At 40.3% G+C, this 23,679-nt stretch overlaps 4 protein-coding genes across 5 annotated transcripts in view; all 4 read left to right on the forward strand.

Annotated features, from left to right (window-relative positions):
- Positions 1-638: 638 nt before the first annotated feature.
- LOC306698556 (retinal cone rhodopsin-sensitive cGMP 3',5'-cyclic phosphodiesterase subunit gamma-like) lies at positions 639-1,044 on the forward strand (the record flags this gene model as incomplete). The annotated part of the gene is made up of 3 exons (XM_079162913.1): positions 639-751; positions 838-872; positions 968-1,044. 3 exons carry the CDS (start codon positions 639-641, stop codon positions 1,042-1,044), a joined length of 225 nt encoding a protein of 74 aa, XP_079019039.1.
- A 6,641-nt stretch (positions 1,045-7,685) lies between these two features.
- Positions 7,686-14,663, forward strand: LOC306700173 (guanylyl cyclase-activating protein 2-like). The gene is made up of 5 exons (XM_079165111.1): positions 7,686-8,001; positions 11,160-11,367; positions 11,679-11,828; positions 12,515-12,611; positions 13,426-14,663. Exons 2-5 carry the CDS (start codon positions 11,173-11,175, stop codon positions 13,545-13,547), a joined length of 564 nt encoding a protein of 187 aa, XP_079021237.1. The 5' UTR covers positions 7,686-8,001; positions 11,160-11,172; the 3' UTR covers positions 13,548-14,663.
- A 3,488-nt stretch (positions 14,664-18,151) lies between these two features.
- On the forward strand, positions 18,152-19,355 carry LOC306694780 (guanylyl cyclase-activating protein 2-like; the record flags this gene model as incomplete). The annotated part of the gene is made up of 4 exons (XM_079157784.1): positions 18,152-18,352; positions 18,448-18,597; positions 19,033-19,132; positions 19,234-19,355. The coding sequence occupies 4 exons, from the start codon at positions 18,152-18,154 to the stop codon at positions 19,353-19,355; spliced, it is 573 nt and encodes a 190-aa protein (XP_079013910.1).
- Positions 19,356-23,275: 3,920 nt separating this feature from the next.
- Positions 23,276-23,679, forward strand: part of LOC306695944 (uncharacterized protein) — a 31,235-nt gene continuing 30,831 nt past the window's right edge. For both annotated transcript variants that reach the window (XM_079159383.1, XM_079159384.1), the window contains exon 1: positions 23,276-23,411. The gene's annotated coding sequence lies outside the window, so the exon portion shown is untranslated. The remainder of the gene's footprint in view (positions 23,412-23,679) is intronic.

Consider the following 23,679-nt stretch of genomic DNA (forward strand, 5'->3'; position numbering starts at 1 on the left):
ACTTATCCATCCAATGCCTCGTGCACACGTTCTCCTTGTTTTTGTATTCCTCTTCATTTCCTCCACCTAAAGGCTGCATTAATGAGCTCACGATGACCCATAATGCTTCATGTCTGTCAAACACCACAGGTACGGGCTGTTCTCCTGCTCATTATTAGATTATCCCTCCCAACTCTATTAACAGCTTTGTGTCTGAACACAGCAGGTATATAAACACTGACACCGAGGAGGACGCAGAGAGACAGAGAGACTGCAAAAAGAAAGAGAACCTTCTCTTTGTTTTGCATTTCTTTCGCTGCTCAGCGCTTCCAGATCCAGACAGCTTCTCTTCACCGATCCAAACCCCCAGAAAACCAACTCACAGGTGAGGCTCTCAGCTGACTCACCACCATGCATTCAGTTTCTCTAGTGAGCAATTTCATAAGTTCAACATGTGTCAAGAGAGCATTAATGCCATATTGTCTTAAATGCATTGCTGTGGAATTAGACACAAAAACAAATTGTTGAGCCTGAAATTGTAAATTGCTCGATGTGTAGAGACCATTTATGAAAAACTGACACCCGGCATCATTACCTCAGTATTTGTTCTGTTTCTTTATCGGCTTTTTCTTCTGAATCTTTGCTGCTTCTCAATAGACATGAACGCAGCAGCAGCAGCAGCACCCGGAGCCTCCAAGGCCGCTCCCCCCAAGTTCAAGCAAAAGGAGACCAGGCAGTTCAAGAGCAAGGCTCCCAAAGCGGGACAGAAGGGGTGAGTCCAGAGCAGAAAACACACAACTCCACTGCAAAAGGGTTAATCACAACTGTAGGATAATGGAGTCTCTGTCCTTTTCTTAGATTCGATGACGTCCCAGGGATGGATGGCCTTGGAGGTAACTATCAATCAAAGCACTGACTGACGAGCAGCTAGTCAGTCTAAAGTAGTCGATAAAGGTCAGATCCGTTGACCTTTGTTCCTCTCCTGCAGATGCGGAGGTCGTGTGCCCCTGGGAGGCGTTTGGTGACATGGAGCTGAATGATCTGGCCCAGTTTGGCATCGTCTGAAAATCAAATTGGAAACGGTTTATTCCTGGTGGCTGCAATCCAGCAGCTTTTCTTTCATTTGTCAGCGCTCCTCATGAGATCCCCCCCTCTCGCCGGGTGTGGAGACGAACCGGAATGGAAACCATTTTAGGACGACTGACGGACGGAGAGGGAATTCTTTTCTCTCCCCCTCGACAAGTGGAGGAAGAAGCTCTTGGACAGCAGCCCCCAAGAATGAGTCTCCTTCTGTTCTTGGGCACGATACATCTCGCCACCCGGAAGTTTTAGCATCTCTCTCAGTCTCTCTGTATATATCTGTCAGGATGTCTCTGTTGTGGCCTTGTTGTCCCGTGCAGCCCAGAGCATGTGTAAAAGTGTAACACGCTGTACCGCCGCTTGGGTTTAGTTAAAGGGATGACGAGTGAACAACCTGGGGATCAATAAATCTTTCCTGAAGTCCATGTAATCTATCTATCTATCTATATCTATCCATCTCTATCTCTATATCTATCTATCTATCTCTATCTCTATATCTATCTCTATATCTATCTATCCATCCTGTATACTGTGTTAACGCTTTATATCCTATAATAAAGTGTATTTTAGTCACATTATTCTGGTCTGTCTCTCCATTCTGATTATCATTCTCCCTTTTTGTGTATAATCACCGTTTCATAGACAGTGAAACATATTATTTTTAGTCAACTGAGTCTCTTGTGTTGAAAATAAGGACCGGACGAATCCATCTTCATTTTCCCTTCATTTGATCTAGAAGGAACTGCTTTCTTGAAATAGTTAACGTATACTGCTTTTATTTGAATAAGAACTGGGTTTATACCTATTTTAGAGGACGTGTGGGCCGTTATAACGGACTGTTCACCCGTTCTGACACACTCCTACACGATGGTTCACACAAGGTGCCACCTGCCCATCAGACTCTGATCAATCACACACCACAATGAAGAGGTTCAGCGTCTTTGGGTTGAAGTGTGAAGGACACTTCAACCCACCAATCTTCCAATTAGTAAACAACCCGCTCTACCGGCTGAAGGGCAGAGGCAAACAGACAAGAGGCAAACAGACAAGAGGCAAACAGACAAGAGGCAAACAGACAAGAGGCAAACAGACAAGAGGCAAACAGACAAGAGGCAAACAGACAAGAGGCAAACAGACAAGAAGCAAACAGACAAGAGGCAAACAGACAAGAGGCAAACAGACTGGCTTTAATGTAAAGACATCTCTCCGTAAAAAGACAAGTTAGTAGGACCTTCCGTTGCTACGTTCTGATTGGTTGTTTCAGTTGATTACTGGAGTGTAAAGACAGTGTTCGGGTAGAAAGGTAACACAAGATAGTTTGTCTTTCATGCGGTTCATATTGACGTATCTTTACCAAAACAACCACTGAAACACTGAAACTCTCATTTGTCCGGTGGCACACTTCAGACTCTATATTTGGGGTCATGAAAATGGGATTTGGTCAAATCGTCCTTATCGAAAATAAACAACTTTGACAGCAGCTTCTTACGACCGATAACTACATTTTTCGTTAAGCGGAGACCTCTAGTGGCTGTAGTAGTTACGACGGCAGCAAAGGAGGAAGTCAGGTGTGGTGTTATGAAGAGAGAAAGTCCGCATGAGGAGGTGGACGGGGACGGAAGGGTCGGACAAACACAGGACGTCTACCCAGGAGGCTTGTGGTCATGTCCGTGTGAAACCAAAAGTCAAGATGTTGACTTATTATAAGTTAAGTACATACGTAGCTCTGTTAGTACCTAACCACGTCAATCAAGCCACAAGGAAGAGCACTGGGCTCTGATGCTAATTTAACATCGAGGCCTTACAGTGGAATTAAAATTCACGGGTTCGTCATGTAATCCAACGGAAAACGCTCTTTTCTACAGACATACATTGGGGAAAAACGTCAGCGGATAATATTTTTTGGGGAGGTAAATAAACTTCCCAGTAAAAACACTAGAAACAATAATTGGAAAGATTATCATTCAGATTTTCATTCACAAAGAAACTAATTTGGTGCAGAGGCTAATCACATCCTTATACAAGTCCATATAATCTCATTCTGTATATCTCTAACACAGAAAACATAAATGACAACAAAATAAAGAGAGTCGACTCTTCTAGAGAAAAGTGTAAAGTTGTCTTTACGCCTACCGTCAATGTGCCACTAAGTCATTCATAATGCCGTCCTAAGAGTGCGTGTATTTTCAGACAGCATTATGGATAAGCCTGCTCAGGTCAGTGGAGACTGTGAGTGTCAACACATTATGTAAGTAAATAAAATATACGAATGTACCTGGTTGTTAAAATAGTTGAAGTATAAGTTATCTTTTAACGTCACATTGTTTACACTGTAATAATACAATGAGTACCCATTAATTAAAAAAATATTTAAAAAAATTAACTGTAATACGGGAAGAATTGTGTTTACGTTATGTAGTTTACGTTACATTGTTTACATTAAGTTGTTTACATTACGTTGTTTACGTTGTGTTGTTTACATTAAGTTGTTTACATTAAGTTACGTTGTTTACATTAAGTTGTTTACATTACATTGTTTACGTTACATTGTTTACATTAAGTTGTTTACATTACGTTGTTTACGTTGTGTTGTTTACATTAAGTTGTTTACATTAAGTTACGTTGTTTACATTAAGTTGTTTACATTAAGTTGTTTACATTACATTGTTTACGTTACATTGTTTACATTAAGTTGTTTACATTACGTTGTTTACATTAAGTTGTTTACATTACGTTTACGCTACGTTGTTTATGTTACATTGTTTACATTAAGTTGTTTACATTACGTTGTTTGCGTTACGTTATTTACGTTGCGTTGTTTACGTTGCATTGTTACGAGATCATTGCTACGTTGTTATTTTGTTACGTTACCTCCTTAAGTAGTTATCGTAACACAAACCATGATCTTTTTCTGACCTTTCAAGTGGTTTTGTTTCCTAAACATAACCAATTATTTCACAATGTTAACAGCGTGGCGAGCGTTCTACGAGGCTGATATGAAACGTATTATTGTTTCAGAGACGTCGACATTCATCGTGTCCGTTGGTTTGCAGAAACCATGACAATGAAATTTATTTTGTAGAGTTATTAGATGAAACACATTTAAAAAAAATGTGCATTACAGATATTCTTTACAGGCTGCAGACATTTTAAGGACAGAAATGTGTTCCTCTATGCACACAGTGAGTCATTTTAGGATGATGGATGTTATTTAGTATCATTTAATCTCCTAATTGTCCTGGAGTATCTTTCATCTGTTTACATATATATATATATATATACACAGTATATATATATATATATACGCGTCTCTGATGCTGTTAATGGGATCCTGTAAAGCCGAGCACAGCTCACACACTTCTACATGTTCCTTGTTGTGCAAAGATCTAAAGACCCCCTGACTTTACAGTGTGAGATTATTACCTGTAATCCTTTATTTTCTCACCAAACTGCTGCTGTACGACCCTCAGCCGCACCGCGGCGAATCAATGAGCACAATGATTAGTTGAGTGCCATTTATTTATTATGATATATTTTAATAATCAGTTAAAAGTGAGCAAAACTGCTGAGACCGTTTTCCATTTGACCATCTTTTGTTTTTTCAAAGTGAGCAGTGACATCACTAAATTATATTTTGGATGTCGTTTTAAAAGAGAAAAACGACAGCTGGACACTTGGATCTCAACATTTTAAATGTAATATATATATACTTCTTAATGTTTAACCCTTTAATTAATATCCCTGATTATCTTTGACTTATCAGGCTTAGCTTTAAGTCCACACTGAAAATACCCCTCAGCCCTTTGGGTTTATTGTTACAGGCAGGGGGGGGGGGGGGGGGGGGGGGGGGGTAGAGTCAAGGCTATAAAAGCAGTGATGGCTCAGGGATGAGACAGAACAGACAGACTGCAAGAAGAAAAGAAGACTCCATCTTTGTCTTGCAGCTGTTTTTTGTCTTCTTCTGCAAAGAGACATTTTTCTGACATCCAGTCCATCCAGCAAACCAATGAAGTGCATTTATCTTCTTTATCTTCAGCGTTGTGAGATCAAATGTGCTCAGTTAACAAGAAGCGTAGACGGGAAACTCATCAGAATGCATTATGAGGAAGTACGTTTCTTCACCTCATCGTTTCATAAGCTAGTAATGTGTCTCACTCCTATAACAGCGAAGTAATGGCACCATTGGTTTGTAATAAATATTAATATATAACTTTGAATCATTGTTATACTCCTTTTTTCTCAATAATCACAAAAGTCTATACCTCAGTTATGTTTTTTTAACTTATCTTTATCTAATCTGCTACTTTGTGCTCCACTGAAAGTTATATTGCTTTTCAAATAAAAAAAATTTTAATTAACAAAATGTAGATGTCCTCTTACTGAACACTTCTAATTCATCCGTTGATGCAATTTGCTGTTTTTGTTTTAAGTTACTTTTGTCTCTTATGTGAAATTTCTAATTATGTTTTTTAACTTTTATCTGTTAGTTTGAAGTTATGTGTGAATCAGCCAGGACAACCTCAGTGAAGACGTTTTCAATGTCAATGGGAACATCCTGCAGAAATAATATTAATGATAATAATAAATTCAATACAATTACAAAGAATAAAACTGTTTTACTATTGGTCGTCTTTAACTTAAGCACAATATGAGCTTCCCTGTACGTCCAACAAAGTAAATAATCTGAAGTCAAAAATGTAAGATGAGTAAAAAAAATGTAATAAAAAATCTAATTTATTTGTATTTAGTTATTAAATAATATTTTAATTATTGAATTAGTTGAACATTCGCTCACTTGTGATGATCCACTCGAGGTGACCAGGGTTTGGGATGTTCAGCTGCTGAATTTATTGTATGATTATGTAAAATTATCCTTTGTAAAATAAATTATAATCCGAACTCAAGATGGATCAGTGAGATCTTGTTTGGTGAAAGATGTTGATCCTCAGGTGTTTCTCGCTGATCCCTGACTCACCAACATGTTGTGATCCTGTAGCAGCTGAACTCTGACACTAATAGGATTAACACAGCAAAATATTCATGACGAAGAGCACTTAGGTCAAGACGAAGAGAATTACACAAAGACACGTTGGAAAACATGAGAGGATGAAGCGCTCAGGAGGAGATGGACGTCAGCAGCACACGTCCATCTCCTCCGGCGTTTATGACGAGTAAAAGAACTGACATTCGTCTTTCTTTTTGATCAAAAGTCTCGAAGATGAACGCAGCATCAGCTGAAGGCTCCAAGGCCGCTCCCTCCAAGTTCAAGCAGAAGGAGGTTATGGCAGTTCAAGAGCAAAGCTCCCAAAGCGGGACAGAAGGGGCGAGACTCCTGCTGTCCCACATCAAGATATTCATACATCCACTCTAACATGAGCAGAATGTTTGACCTCGTTTTCTGTGTTGTTGTGTTTTTAAATAGGTTCGACAAGGACGTCCCAGGGACGGAGGGTCTCGGAGGTGAATCTCATGTCTAGTCTGGAACTATTTAGTTTAGATGTTTAGTCTGGACTGTTGAAGGAGATGAAGTATCTGCGAATTTGGGAGTAGCTTCTCCCCGGAATGCCAGGGCCGTGTGGTATTAAAGACACCATACTGGCTGCTTAGTAGAAAACAGTAAAAGAAAAACTATTAAAAACAAAATAAGTAACTGAAGGCCTCGGGGTTTGACCCTTGAGGGTTTCGTAAGAAGGTGCCTCCGAAAAAACAGACACTAAGCAAATCTGGGGCGAATCTAGTTCTGCTTAATGTAAGAATAATGTAAGAACGGACAGAGATTGGTTCTTGTGTTTTGCTGACAATGTCGGGTTTGAGGGAGAAGATCCTCTGACACATAGGCTGGGCCCCATGGCCAAGTTCAAGTTCCTCTTATCAGGGGGGCCGATCACACACACACACACCCACTGACAAACTCACACTCAGCACATGTACACTCACACACACACACACACACCAACTGACAAACTCACACTCAGCACATATACACCCACCCACACACACACACACACCCACAAGCATGACACATATCAAAAAGGATCACTGTGTTAGGATTGCTTGATCAAGATTTAGGATGATTAAATGGTACATCCATAGAGGCTTAGAAAACATGTAAAGCCCGTACCCATTAAGGGAACAGGCCTAAAATAGGCAAAAGAGTACGTATATTAAGAATACTCGATTATTTTAATCATAGGCTGGGCAACAAACGATATTATGATTTTGTATTATGATTTTGTATTATGATTTTGTATTATGATTTTGTATTATGAGTTGTATTATGACTGATAATATGTTGTATGATGTTGTCCTTCCTTGATCTGTGATGAGTGAGATGGATTAATGTCATACCCTGAGCACTGTTAAACTGTCATACCCTGAGCACTGTTAAACATACGTTTGTGCAGAAGCTATCACGAGGGAGCAAGGGGGGAGGCAAGAAGTCCTGTGACCTAATTACAAAGAAAAGAGGAAGTCGGGGTTCAGACCAAGTGCAAGTTCAAGTTGAAGCATACGTCAAATCACAAGACAGCTATCACGAGGCACCTGCCAAAAAGAGGATCTTGCCCTAAGATAGAAAGGAGGGGGACAGCAGATCCCCCGCTTGAGAGTATAAAAAATCTCAATTTTTAAATGTTCGGGGCATTAGTCGGGAGGAAAGACGTATAGTCTTTTGAAGGCATAAGCCTTGGTTGTTCACAGGACTTTTTGTAAACTCCGTGTCTCACTGAGTGTTAGAGGTTTTTCAGTCTTTTCAATTTTGTTCTTTACCTTATTGGTTATCATTTTTGTATGCATTGGGACCTAAATAGGAAACTTGTAATTGGCAGAAAATAAATAAGTAAACTTGTAGCGCTTCGTCAAAGATTCTTTTCCCTGTCCATCGGTGATCTCCGGCCTCCGGGAGAGGGGACACCTCCTCGGGGACGAGACCAGCCCCTGCAGGTAAGCAAGGATCCATGCACGGCTACACGACTGATTGCTCCTTTAGCACACACCACATACATCTGTTTCTAAAAAGGAGGAAGAGATCCGTAGGATAACCTGCACGAGCTTAATATCTGTTGGGCTCTAAATCCAGGGGGTAATAAATTAAGAACAGCTTCTCCTTTATGAGCACCGGGAAAATTATTAAGGATTTCTAAAAGTACAGTTGACTGTTGAGATTGAAATTGAGAAGTTGATCGTAGACCAGGTAGCTACTCCTTGTTCACTTAAGGTAATTAAACTGGCGAGATCAAATAACTTTGCCCAAAGGTTAAAAGGGTCATATTGGTGATTTATTACTTTGTGGGGAAAGCGACATCCCGTCGGGGATTTTCTTTAACAAATCAGTCCAGAACAAGAGGCCAACGCTAAAACTTAAAGCCAGTTGAGTGGAATAACATAGAGGTAAAGAAAAAAGGGGCTCCGTCCCCCCTCCTCCTTCTAGCCGACCACTTCCGGCCCAGGGGCCACTCACCGGGGGAGACCGGACCTCGGGACAAGAGCCCCGTTGATCCGTGTTCACCCTGAGGGCAGACGTGGATTCTGCCCCTCGCTGCCGAGGATCCGAGTCAGAGTGCACGCAGACACTCCGAAAGATCCTGGGTCAATCACAGTCCGTCTCGGACGGAGAGCCTCTGTTCATTTGATGGACCACACTTGTGATTAAAAGGGACTGATAAAAGTAAATTTTAAAATAAAAATAAAGAACTTGTATTTTTTATTGATTAAAAAACTTTTTGTCTTTTAATATACATATATCTAATAGAAGGCGCGCGGAAGTATAGCTAACTAATACGTAGCACGTCACAGGACCAAAGAGATACAATATGAGTAGAATGGACTTTACCATTCAAATCAACATTGCAGAACAGAACCGCTAACTAGTCAGCTGCTAAAGAAGTAAAATTGAACAACTTCATGCTTCATTCACACTCTCTTGTCACATCATTCGAAAGATCATTGTTACAAACAGATGGGTGACAACTTTGTCCGACTCATTAGTTATTCATTAGTTACATCATCAGGTTTCTTCTCAGGAAGTAAAGTCAGAAATGTTCATGCAGAGAGGTTGAAGGTCATGTTATTCAATGCAGTGTGTTCTAGATAAGAACAGTGGTTTACAGAACTGATGACAACAGTCATATATTTGTAACAGTCCTTCACTGGTTGGGCACAAACACATGGCTGGATATCCAGCTGGGCAAAATCAAGAAGTGATTAACACGTTTTAATTAATCAGTTCCTTCATAATTGTTCGGGAACTTGCACCTCTACAGCTTAACAGTGCTGCATTATTACTGTCACAGTCTCCTCTAAAGCTAAAGCCACGTTCACTATTTCTCGCTGTCACTTTACATCCATCCACCAGGAGTCCTCCTTCCTCTCCCATCACCTCACCTCATCTCCTCACCTCATCTCCTTCCCTCATCAGCCTCTCCCTACATGTACACAGTCTCCCTACAATACGCAACACCTTTAGATAATACCTTATACAATACCTTATACAACACCTTTGAATGCTTCTTTCTATGTAACGTTACTTTTGACGATGATGTCGTTGTTCAGGAGGAACCTGTGCCGTTCTCTGCGGCTCCAACAGATTCTTTATTATTTATTATATTCAGAATGTCTTCATAGAGATTACTGAATACTCCATCTGGACAAGATTTTGGTATCAGAAGCATTCTGGTTTCCGTTAATCATCTAACGATGAATTAGCTTTTTATTTGTCTAAAATGATCTTGTAAACTTGTGAAACGATCCTTTAGTAAACGTTGTCTCGTCTCACATCTCAAGTTACTAATCAGACTGTAAACAACGAGCAACGCCCGGAAAAGGAAGTCTTGGCCCGGATATCCGCTGGCTACACTGGAGCCCCAGAAATACAGACCCTGACACATTATTGGGCTAAGACCCTGTGTGTCTGCTGCAGTGATTAATAAACTAAGTCAATCAGCTAACGGTGGTGTTACGTGGCTCACAGGACGACCTCATGATCTGAAAGTAAAGATCATTCGGTCGGCGACACACAGTTGTGTTCAGTGTTTAACTGCTGACTCTCAGCCAAGAGGGTTTCAGTGTTTTCTTCTAGAATAAATGTGTGTAGTTTGGGGTCAAAAGGGGTCAAACTGACTCTTCTCGCCCTGGAGCCTGCAGCTTCACAAACTTTATCACCACTTCAGTTCTATCGACCTCCACGAGTGTCAAATAACATTCCAAATGTAAATTCACACCAAGTCTCTTGTGAACTAACTTATTCAAAACATTCAGAAGCTGTTTCACAGTAAAAGCCTCAACTGGAAGGTTTGATGCACAAAGTATTTCAGGTTTCTGGTATCCAGTCAGATGTGATTTCACAATATCTCAAAATGTGATGCATCGCACGCTGAGTTTCTTTTTCTGTTCTCCACATCACGACGAGCTCAACGAGCACAACGAGGAGATTCTGTTTGATCGGCACGTCGACGCCTCAACCGTCTCAGATGAGTTTCCAGTCAGACTTGTAGTCAACGTTGTGAGAACAATCCGGGAGAATTAATCTCACAGAGTGCATGAACAAAAACACTTTACAGGAATATCTACTATTTATTGCAAAAATATATAGATTTATATTTGTTCTTTAACCTCCAATAAAATGCTAAAAAAGAAAGAAAAGCTGGTGTTATATTCCTTCTGTTAATCTCAGGTCAGTTGATAAAATAGCTGACACACACACACACACACACACACACACTCACACACACACAGTCTGGACCAATCCCTGCCTTGCTCACACGTGGACACGCCCCCTCATTATCATATAAACGTTCACGTTGCTGACAGACATGTAGAGCTACAGACAGCCTGCTTTGTTTAATCGACTCTGTTCTATCGTTAACTAGAGAACACAGATGTTCCTGTTTCTGGTGACGACAGCGTTGCCAGATTTTCCAGACTCGCTGGCACTAAAGATCAAGTGATTAACGAGTTAATGAGATTAGTAGCCGCTCAGAGAGCAGCTGGACGCTGCTGCAAAGCTCTTTAGTTTGGTTGGACCGCGAGGACAGATGCCTCGGTGACCTGCGGACAACATTCAAACAATCACATCGTTTTCATTCACTCTGTTCCATCAAAAGTAATCAGGAGGCCATGGGACAAGAGGAGAGCCACAACGAGGAGATGGAGCTGGCTCAGATTCAGGAGCTGTGCATCTCCTTCATGAAGGAGTGTCCGAGCGGCGCCCTGCACCTGCACGAGTTCAAGAAGATCTTCGGGGTGGCGAGCAGCTCTGCAGAGGAGTCCGTCTACATCGAGACGGTGTTCCACTCCTTCGACACGAATAAGGTGAGAAACACGGTCGATTCTCATCGTAGAATGTGTTGTGATGGCTTTTATTTACATCACCCTGCATCCCCATCCCTGTACCACCAGTAGGTCACCAAGGTCCTCAGCAGCTCCAACCGCTGAAGCTGACTGTCTGTAAACACGGTGGAAGACTTTAAACTGGCCTTCGTGTCACCTTGAGCTGTCTAGCGGTTGTGATTTTGTGTGTTTTTATCTGTTTTATTGATTATTTTAATCGTTTTTACTGTTTTATGTTATAAACGGTGCTTTACTAAAGGAACTTTTTGTGCAACTGCATTATTTGCTTGCAGAACAACACGCTTGATTTCGTCGAGTACGTGGCGGCACTTCACCTGATCTTGAGGGGGAACCTGGAGGATCGGCTCAAGTGGTCCTTCAAGATGTACGACACGGACGGGAACGGCAAGTTGGACAGGCAGGAGGTGAAGCGGATCATACGGGTGAGCGAGAGACGGTTTCACATCAACATCACTTTTCTTTTCAGGCCGGTCTGAACAAAGTGGAGCGGGACAGATTCAGCCGATGATGTGTGAAAGTGTGGACATGTTCAGGTTTCGTAACATAAATCCTCTCAAGGCAGATTATGTCGGTGGCCTAGTGGGGGGAGGCTCAGGGCCGAGGGTCACGTACTGCAGGTTCACAGGGCGTTAGAGGAGGAGAGGGTTATTCCTGAAGTGAACATCTATGGAGTGCTCTACAGTAAGCCTCTAAACTGACAGACGTAAATTTAGCCCACTGCCTCCATGATCTGATGTCTTGACTTTCTGAGATTAGGTAATATGTGTTGCAGTAATCCAAAGGCAGAGTGTTTTCTTCCTTATTATGATTGTTATATACCGACAATATTAGTATTCTACATTCACAGAAACCTCCAGAGAAATGACGATACTCGTTGGATTTGTTTTTGCGCAGTGTGTCATTCCATTTAAGCTGAGAGTGTATTTTATTATTAATTTCATACTAAAGTAAATCAAACATTTATTTTATTACTTTGTCTATTTACGTCTGTAGATTACTACTAAATTCACCAAAGGTTGCCATTAGATAATGCCTCATGGTGATGTATGTTTGTTTAACCCATTTTCCTCTAGTTTCTCTTTGATCACTCTTTTGGTTTCTCACTCAGCTTCTTTACAAAATCAAACTCCCGACGAGTGACGTCAGCATGACGCCGTCCGAAATCTGTGACAGGATCTTTGAGCTGGTCGACCAGAATCATGACGGTAAGGAAGAGCAAAATGTACATCACAAAATATAGCTTAATAATAAGGGTCACGTTTATTTATGGGCTGTGTTTCAGCGTCTTTCAACAAATCTAATGGGACTAGAATGAACGTTCAGTAAATAAATCAACACTTCTTTCAACAAGACTTTAGGCTTTTTACATATCGAATATTTAGACTTTATTCTTAATATTTAGACTTTATTGTCAATATTTAGACTTAATTGTCAATATTTAGACTTAATTGTCAATATTTAGACTAAATAGACTTTATTCTCGATATTTAGACTTTATTATCAATATTTAGACTTTATTCTGAACATTAAGACTTTATTCTCAACATTTAGACTTTATTCTTGATATTTAGACTTTATTCTCGATATTTAGACTTTGTTCTTGACATTTAGACTTTATTCTTGACATTTAGACTTTGTTCTTGACATTTAGACTTTATTCTTGACATTTAGACTTTATTCTTGATATTTAGACTTTATTCCTGATATTTAGACTTTGTTCTTGATATTTAGACTTTGTTCTTGATATTTAGACTTTGTTCTTGATATTTAGACTTTATTCTTGATATTTAGACTTTATTCTTGATATTTAGACTTTGTTCTTGATATTTAGACTTTGTTCTTGATATTTAGACTTTATTCTTGATATTTAGACTTTGTTCTTGATATTTAGACTTTGTTCTTGATATTTAGACTTTGTTCCTGATATTTAGACTTTGTTCTGAATTCAGCTGTACATGAATATGCAGCTGTGTACAGCAGTTATTCTCCATGTGGATGTTGTGTTGTTGTGCCCTGCAGGTCAGATAACTTTGTCTGAGTTCATGGAGGGAGCTCAGAAGGACGAGTGGGTCATGAACCAGCTGAAGTTGGACGTCAACGCCACCGGTTGGGTCATCCAGAAATGTGGGAAACTACCGTGATCTCTCCCTCAGTGGGTTTCGCCGTCGGCAGGTTTTAGTGTGAGGCTGGCACAGAGGTGTCGTTTGTGTGTCCACGTCGAGCTTCCTGTGAACTGAAGCTGGAGCTCGCTGCGCTTTTTCGAGGCCGAAGTTGTGCTGTGATGTTGACCGCTGGTCCGAGTCCTTCCTGTGTGGCCTGTGGTCTGTCATGGCCTTCAGCCTCATGCTCACAAAGATCTTGTACTTTAAAATACAGTACATTATTGTATATTTACATTCCTCATCATTGCATGTGTTTTTTTAGTATGTTTGATGTTAGGACTATATATATATTGGTTTTATACTTGTCGCTGCAAAGGGGTAAAAATAGCACTAAATCATGTGATTATATCAGGCTAGTGAATAGCTCTGTTTACTGATTTTTTTGGGTCTCGTGGGAGCAGCGGAACAATCTAAAAGCTAAAAGAAACATATTATCATGAGGTTCATTGAGGTTCCCTCAAGGAGTTTTTGACCTCTCGTAGAGCCTTTGGATCTGTTTTTCTGTGGGTTTTGTTTGTGTTTTGTTTTGGTACTATTCCGCTAATCTACAGGTGGAGGTAACACAACAAGATATGCAGCAGTGTGCCAGCAAAGATAGGAGTAGAAGAAAAAACACTGGCAATAAACAGGGATGTAAACGATGCTGGAGATAAAGTAATCTCAAAGATGTTCTATCCCTGAATGAGGCAACACAATGGGGATGAAAGGTCTTGCATTTGCACTTTCATGAATTTGGTGTCTGTGGTGACATTCGCGTGAAAACAATCTCAAGCGCTGCACAGTAAGTAAGATTTAAAGAATCACACCTGCAATTACCGCTTAGCGCCATAGATGTCGCCAACGAGAACAGAACGGAGATCTTTGAGATTGTGACTTTTAGATACTTAAAAAATATGCTGTTTGCAAATGATGGACATTTGTTCAAACGATGTGTTTTGGTGTAAACATAAACTCCACAGGGCCAACCCGATTAGGGATGTTTATAGGGTTAGCTGAAGCTAATTAACATTTATTATTGTTGTTTTTTTATTTACTGTTTAAGTGTGAGGAGATGGTTTCATCTTTTTTCTTATTAAAAACGTTTTTTATACACTTCATGCTGTATTTTCTTGAATTGCTTAGTGTCTTTCAGTGTCCTTTGTGATTCTGCCACTTGATGTCACTAAAGTCAGAAATGTACAAATCCTGCACTCAGGAGCTTTAAACTAAATCCTCAGAGAGTTAAGTTCAACACTTAAGCCTCTGAGGATTTAGTCAGTCTGCCTGCAGAAGGTGATTGATCTTATGTGCGTAAGTAGAGAAGAGCACATTATCCACATCCCATAAAGTCACCAAGGGTATGAACGTAGACGAATTAAGTTCTTGTGTTAGGTTGTTCCAGTACAGATGTAATGGGAAGAGGAGACTAAGAGGGACTCGTCTCAGGCGCTGTTACGTGAACTTATTACAAGCCCTGGACTGTACGTGGAGAAGGGAGAGATTGAGTTAGAGCTGGGATGGATAGGTGTAAACATGTAACTGTCCGTGTTCCAGACTAGACGTAGCTGTCCGTGTTTCAGACTACACGTAACTGTCCGTGTTCCAGACTACACGTAACTGTCCGTGTTCCAGACTACACGTAACTGTCCGTGTTCCAGACTACACGTAACTGACCGTGTTCCAGACTACACGTAACTGTCCGTGTTCCAGACCAAACATAACTGTCCGTGTTTCAGACTACACGTAACTGTCCGTGTTCCAGACCAAACATAACTGACCGTGTTTCAGACTACACGTAACTGTCCGTGTTCCAGACCAAACATAACTGTCCGTGTTTCAGACTACACGTAACTGTCCGTGTTCCAGACTACACGTAACTGTCCGTGTTCCAGACCAAACATAACTGTCCGTGTTCCAGACTACACGTAACTGTCCGTGTTCCAGACCAAACATAACTGTCCGTGTTTCAGACTACACGTAACTGTCCGTGTTTCAGACTACACGTAACTGTCCGTGTTCCAGACCAAACATAACTGACCGTATTTCAGACTACACGTAACTGTCCGTGTTCCAGACTACACGTAACTGTCCGTGTTCCAGACCAAACATAACTGACCGTGTTTCAGACTACACGTAACTGTCCGTGTTCCAGACCAAACATAACTGACCGTGTTTCAGACTACACGTAACTGTCCGTGTTCCAGACCAAACATAACTGTCCGTGTTTCAGACTACACATAACTGACCGTGTTTCAGACTACACGTAACTGACCGTGTTTCAGACTACACGTAGCTGTCCGTGTTCCAGACCAAACATAACTGTCCGTGTTCCAGACTACACGTAACTGTCCGTGTTCCAGACTACACGTAACTGACCGTGTTCCAGACTACACGTAACTGTCCGTGTTCCAGACCAAACATAACTGTCCGTGTTTCAGACTACACGTAACTGACCGTGTTTCAGACTACACGTAACTGACCGTGTTTCAGACTACACGTAGCTGTCCGTGTTCCAGACCAAACATAACTGTCCGTGTTCCAGACTACACGTAACTGTCCGTGTTCCAGACTACACGTAGCTGTCCGTGTTCCAGACCAAACATAACTGTCCGTGTTCCAGACTACACGTAACTGTCCGTGTTCCAGACTACACGTAACTGTCCGTGTTCCAGACTACACGTAACTGTCCGTGTTCCAGACTACACGTAACTCTCCGTGTTTCAGACTACACGCAACTGTCCGTGTTCCAGACTACACGTAACTGTCCGTGTTCCAGACCAAACATAACTGTCCGTGTTCCAGACTACACGTAACTGTCCGTGTTCCAGACTACACGTAACTGTCCGTGTTCCAGACTACACGTAACTGTCCGTGTTTCAGACTACACGTAACTGTCCGTGTTTCAGACTACACGTAACTGTCCGTGTTCCAGACTACACGTAACTGTCCGTGTTCCAGACTACACGTAACTGTCCGTGTTCCAGACTACACGTAACTGTCCGTGTTCCAGACTACACGTAACTGTCCGTGTTCCAGACTACACGTAACTGTCCGTGTTCCAGACTACACGTAACTGTCCGTGTTTCAGACTACACGTAACTGTCCGTGTTCCAGACTACACGTAACTGTCCGTGTTCCAGACTACACGTAACTGACCGTGTTCCAGACTACACGTAACTGTCCGTGTTCCAGACTACACGTAACTGTCCGTGTTTCAGACTACACGTAACTGTCCGTGTTTCAGACTACACGTAACTGTCCGTGTTTCAGACTACACGTAACTGTCCGTGTTCCAGACTACACGTAACTGTCCGTGTTCCAGACTACACGTAACTGTCCGTGTTCCAGACTACACGTAACTGACCGTGTTCCAGACTACACGTAACTGTCCGTGTTCCAGACTACACGTAACTGTCCGTGTTTCAGACTACACGTAACTGTCCGTGTTTCAGACTACATGTAACTGACCGTGTTTCAGACTACATATAACTCTCTTTGGTACTGAGAGGTGAACGATAGAACTGACAATGGCAAGTTTTTATGTATTATGCTCTGAGATACAGATAGCATGTAGTAAATGTATACCTAATATCAAAGGTGGTGTGTGTGGCCCAACAACGACACCATTCATAGATGAGCAGTGGTGGAGAAAGTATTCGGACACTTTACTTAAGTAAAAGTATATGTACAAGTACAGGTATTACATGGAGTAGGAAAATGTTGTTGAAGTATCCACAATAAAAGTACTGTAAGTAAACCATTTATTGTTACTTTATATTGTTGCAACTATATCAAGTAAAATTCTGGAGCACCAAAAAGCTCTCTCCCAAAGTAAAAGATTAAATATGTACAATGAATTTCTGAGGTATGATAATACTTAATTTTAAAAAGCAATAACCACACGTTCATGAGCCTATGTTCTCACTAAACCTGTGAGTGATAAGAAACTTGAATCTTTCATTATTCAATATTATCAGTGTTTTCTTTTTCAACTAAGACACTTTGAGAAACACACAAAAAGCAGATCTACGACCCAAAGTTATGCTGATATTGTTCACATTTACTGTTTGTGCTCAAACCCTTTGCACAGTAGTCTTTTGTGTGATTTTGATATCAGAGTGTTTGATTATTTATTCTACAGTCAGGTTGTTGTGTGTGCGCTCAGACACACCTCAGTGGATGAACTAAAGACGACCACACTCAGGCTTTGACGTCATACGTCTTTTAATCTCGCGGAGAGCTCGGTGGTGGACTTATCTCTTCGGGGGGCTCTTCGCTCTGTTTGCTGTTCAGGAGGAGGAGCTTTTGCTTGCTAGCTAATTTATAATTCTCAGCAGTGAGAGGAGCTGTACTTTTCATCGGAGCAACATATGGTGACTTTTTCAGATTTTTTGAATATATAATATTGAAGAAATTCTCAAAAAGGATTTGTGAGAAGATCTCTGAAAAGTCAATTGGATTTGTCCTTTAGGTCACCTTAAAATAGCCTACAGTGGTCTGCCGGCCATGGATTCAAGGCTCGTGCAGTGATGATCGCACATGACAACTTATTTGTATGTTTTTATTCATCTTAGCTAATATTTAGCTTGCTTGTATTTGAAAGCATGGGTCAGGCACAGGGCGGCACGGAAAAGGAAGTGAATCTCCAAAACATCCAGGGACTCTACCGTAAATTTGCGAGTGAATGTCCGAGTGGAAACCTGCACTTACACGAATTCAGGAGAATCTTTGGAATCAACCGCAACTCCACAGAAGAAGAATCTGCGTTTATGGATAATGTGTTTCGGTCCTTTGACACAAATAAGGTAATGTGGCAGTGTCACAGAAATACGTTTTAAAAAGTGCAATGTTAGAGATGTGTTCAGTGTTATTGTGAGTCGTTGTCTGACTGACTTCTCAGGACGGTAAACTAGACTTCATGGAGTACGTGACGGCGGTGCATCTTGTTCTTCGTGGGAAGCTGGAGGACAAGCTGAGGTGGTCTTTTAAAGTTTATGACAGAGACGGAAACGGCTGTCTGGACAGACAGGAAGTGAGACACATTGTCAAAGTAAGTATTCAGTCATTTATATTTGTGATTAAAAAAAGAAAAAAAGTATTTTCATCATGTTTGAAGAATGAAATGGGCGCATCAATGTTTACAATACTTGATGCTCTAACGAGACGATGTGGTCCACATTCTCTCATTTCCACGGCTTATTATTCATGAATGCTAGTTGATTATATTTAAATGACAGTGGACTGGCAACATGAGCACACACACCACAAACCACCACTGAAATACAAACCAGTGAGAGCAGCACAGAGACCAGAAGTCAAACTCATGTCAAATAACAAAAACAGGCACAAGAACATGCGGAGCAGGAATTTGTTCTGGTGCAAGTGTCAGAACAATACGGTACGATTAAGAAACATTCACGGGCAGATCATTTTATTGTGTTTCAGAAATGTTGCTGCTTTAGATCTTTTCTTTCCATCTGCTCAGATCATCTACACGATAAAGAAGCACAACGATCCGAGCATCACGGGGGATGTTGACCAAATTTGTGACAGAATATTTGAAGTGGTGGACAAGAACAATGACAGTAAGTTCCACTTTTATCATAATACACATTTATACATCCGGCTCTTTTCTTGTGCTCTTGTGTCTAATTGTGCGTCCCTTTTGTTTCTTTGAATTGTGTAGGTCAGATTTCTTTGGAGGAATTCATCGAGGGGGCTGAGAAGGACCCGTGGGTGATGGCTCAGCTCAAGCTGGACATCGCGCCCTGTGATTGGTTCATTGAACAGCAGGAGAAGAATCCCTGACTTCTTCATGTTTGGCGTGTGTTTTTCATGAGGAATGATTGGAGACTAAGTGACGGTAACAATCTGCCTTCAGTGTTCGGTCTGTTGTTTGCACACAGAAGCATCAGAGAAACCTTCATAGGGATAATCTCAAGGATTGTCTCTCCGGTTGTGGGACATGCCGACTGCTTGGAGATGCAGGACACAGACAGACAAATGTCTTTTCAAGAGATCTTTCCTCTAAAATGTTTTTTAAAATCGGGCAGCGGTTGCACGGAGATCTCAACCTGAAGTATTCTTAAAAGTGGACGCATGTTTAAACCCGCTCATCTGCTTATTTTCTATTCAGTGATATTGTTTTTTAATTTGATGAAAGAATGAAACACATTGTTTTTTGAGAAGCTGATGGTGTAAGTATGAAAGGAGTGAGGCTTCTCATCTCTGTTGAGAGTTGCTCATTCTCACTAGTGAGAAAATGGCGACGGGTAAAAATAACTTTTATCAGCCGAAGTGCAAACAGGATGTGGGCAAAACTCCAGATTAATTTACCTAAAAATAGATCAAACATGACATTTAGGTTTGGTCTTTCTTGTTATTTGATAAACACTAATAAATAAAACAATTTGTAACGGGGCAAGTTGAAATTCTTCTTAAGAAAAACGTTTATGTTGAACACTTTTTATTAAAGAAGCACTCCCACATTTTGGGAAATACGCTTATTCACTTTTACATTTTCATAGTAAGTTAAGAAGATAAACGCCACTTTCATGTCCGTCCGCTAAATATACAGCCAGGAGACAGTTAGCTTAGCTTAGCATAACTACTGGAAGCCGGGGGAACCAGCTAGCCTGGCTCAGTCCAAAGCAGCCGAACTCTAAAGCTCACCGACATGTTGGGTCTCTAATCTGCACAAAAACTGAAGTGTAAGAACGACATGTCGTGGTTTCATGTGCTGAACTATTTATTGGCTCTCTGAAGTCTTCACCTCACATGAGACTGGCTAGCTTCAGGCTAGCTGTTTCCCTCCGTTCCAGTCTTTATGCTAAGCTAAGCTAACCGTCTCCCAGCTGCCGCTTCATATTTTATGGAAAACTAATAAGCATTTCTACCAGTGGCGGGCCGCCAGGGCCTGCAAAGCCTTCTCTGCTGGCCTAAACAGAATCACAAAGTTAGAGCTATTTTATAATTTAATAATTGTTCTTAAATACACTACATGTATTATAATTTATACAAATATTTTTCCCATTATCTTATGTTCTCATTGCACAGCTACTGTGTTCCTCAGTTGCTCTGCTTCCAGTGCAGCTTGTTTTAAGTAGAGCTTTTACCCAATCAGAGTTCACCTCTGTGTCTCTAGGTAAGAAGAGAGGCCCGAGGCCTGCAGACTCACCAGTGAATCCATGTGCAGTTTACCTTTTAACCTCTAAGCCCATTTTGAGGCCTCTGCTCGAAAATGTCATACCCATACTTAAAGGGGCTTATCTCTCTAACTACAAGGTCTATTTGAATAATTTAAATGGAATTATAACACTAACACTTGTGATAGTTTGTTAATACGTGTACATATCAGTGTATATGTTACTGGCAAATGCTGAATGAATATAACACACACCTCAAACTGAAAATGTTCAGGTTCGCCTGGAAAAAAAAGCACTTTTGTCTTTGAAATAATCCAGCAGTAAACCTGAAGCTCTCCACAATCATAGCACAACATGTCAGCAGTCCTTTTTAAAAAAGAATTGGCTTTGATAAAGTGAAGCAGGCCAAGTTTATAGAGGTTGGAGTACAGAGAGTTCATGCCAGCTCAAGCCAAAATTCGGAATTTTCCGAATTTTTGAACAAGGTTTCCTGCTGTTCTATTCTAATTTTATGCAGTGTAAAAAATGTCAGCGTTTGTGATCACAGACCTTTGATGAATATAAACTGGTCAGAATTTCCACATTTGAAATGAATCAATGACATTTTAGGGTTTTGTTTCGCGTTTTAAATCTTGTTTTGTCAACACGTTTGTCTCTATACACAAATTAATGTTTCTGTTATTGAATATTAAACTTGTATTTAAATGATATTTAATTATTGTATCATCAGTTCATTCATAAACATTAAGTCACAGTCTGTGATTCTCTCATCACTGTGTTTGTTATTTTTGTTCTATTGTACAAACTGTATCCTCATCACCTCTGTTAGTGTGTGTGTGTTGAAATATATTTTGACTCTTGCATTTGTCATTTACAAAGATAGAAACCATGAGTGCAGCTCTTCACCTAACGTAGACCCTGTGCAGCTTTCACACCAGGGTTTAACCTGAACCACTATTCTTAGCCTCTTAGGCTAATTAGCTCTTCAGCTAATATCCTTTAGCTTTCACAGAGACCCCAATGAGAACAAAACAGACACACTGTGTTTTTGTTTTGCACGTTTTAACACAATTAAATTAGTAAAAATAAGGTGTTTTCCTGCAAGAGACCACAGGCTTTGTTTTCATGTAACTCATGTGGTTTTGCTGTTGTCTATGCAGATATATTTGAAGAGTCTGCTGTGTGTTTGTGAAGCCGATGTTTATCATACAGTTAGGCAACGAGTCTTAAAGGCTGAGATGAATTAGACGATCTAAATCCATACAGTGTCAGGTCCCGTAGGGTCGACATAAAGAGAGTGTGAAGCACCACCAGCCGCCACCAAGCTGCATTCAGAGTCAGCACGCACAACACGTTAAAACATTTTGAAATATATAAATGAGCAAATATTACCAAGTTTGATTTTGACACAAAACAAAAAAATATATCATTTATTTTATAACATATTCCTATTTTAAATTGTATTTTATGTTGTAGTCTCTGTTGCTCAATTAACACTAATTAAACTCTATAAATCAAACACAGAGTACCTAAACGTCTATCAAGGCTATTGATCAGTGTGCTATTGATCAGTGCATTGCACCAATGCTACATTACTTAACTTCCATGAGACCGCTGGACCTTGAGGAGCCCTAAAGGCTTCACACTTCACTGTATGTGAGATTCTTTGTGGTTATTTAAAGCAATCCTTAAGATTTCAGTCCTGGTTCATTTAGAATTTCTATTTGAGTGAGAAAAAAAACAGTACAGCATTCTTTTTCCCCGATAATGTCGCCGCAGACACCCAGTTTGTAACACAAACACTTAAAGAAGCAATCTCGAAGATTAGGTCACAATCTATTGCCAAAAGAGGTAAAACAATGGTGTTGTATATATATATATATATATATATATATATATGTATATGTATATATACACATGCATATCTTTTAACTTATATATATATATATATATATATATATATATATATATATATATATGTATGTGTGTGTGGACACATCAACATGGACTAGTGTATGTGTATGTATATATATATATATATATATATATATATATAATACATATATATACATCAGTTACGTTTTTGCATATATCATTACTTATTTTGTATTTTATGTTTTATAAACATATAACATAAAAATACTGCATACGTTTAATTATATATACAGTACATATATATATATATATATTAATTAATGAATTAATATGGGAGGGGCCTGGGAACAATAATGTCATCACATTATCACATTATCATAGGCAATTAATGTGCCTATGAGTTAAACTTAAGTCTAAAAAGGACTTCAAACAACCAGTGATCAGCACGAGGCCGTTTAAACGAAAACGGAAACGAGAGGTGAGTTACTCTCTTGGTGTTTGTTTCCTCTTTGATGAGATAACAGGCCTCAAAAAGCACATAAAGAGCTAATAGAGGACTTCGCGTCTATATAACTGTATTATATATATTATATATTCCTTCATGCGTGTTGTACTCCATAATTACACAAATAAATCCGATGATGTGTTGCTTCCGGGACCTCACCATGGCCACAGTGCGCATGCGCAGCTTCTTCCTAGTTTGTCTGTTGACAAACGTGACCAAAGCCTTATCTCTCTCTATTTTTGCAGTTTTGTCGCCAAGTGGAATAAAAACATGTCTTTTCACAGGATCGTGTCGACGTTGTGAGGATTCAGGTCAACTCTTCATGAAGTTGTGAATCCGGTGAGCACTTTCAAAGCAATATTTAACGCGCACGAGTTGTTTAAACGAGCTAATTCATCAGGTGTGGACAGTCAAAGAGTCACTTCAATGCTAGGCTAAGTTAGCATGTTAGCAAGATGAAGTGAGCTAGCTGGATCACCGTTAGCGTTAGCTGTAGCTGTATATAACTATAACTGGTACTTGTTTTGAATAACCACGCACACCACGAGGCCTACAAGTGTGAAGCTTCTGTGGTGCTAATCAGTTAGCTAAGTCAGCTAGCTAAGTC

The sequence above is a fragment of the Pholis gunnellus genome (genome assembly GCF_910591455.1).
Source record: "Pholis gunnellus genome assembly, chromosome: 1".
Taxonomy (NCBI): domain Eukaryota; kingdom Metazoa; phylum Chordata; class Actinopteri; order Perciformes; family Pholidae; genus Pholis; species Pholis gunnellus.

What these genes read in the sequence shown, in the direction of transcription:
- LOC306700173 (XM_079165111.1), top strand. Translation starts at nt 11,173, where the DNA reads ATGGGACAAGAGGAGAGCCACAACGAGGAGATGGAGCTGGCTCAGATT. An exon ending in AGGTGAAGCGGATCATACGG is followed by an intron (nt 11,829 to 12,514) that starts GTGAGCGAGAGA and finishes TTTCTCACTCAG; the next exon opens with CTTCTTTACAAAATCAAACT. An exon ending in GGTCGACCAGAATCATGACG is followed by an intron (nt 12,612 to 13,425) that starts GTAAGGAAGAGC and finishes TGTGCCCTGCAG; the next exon opens with GTCAGATAACTTTGTCTGAG.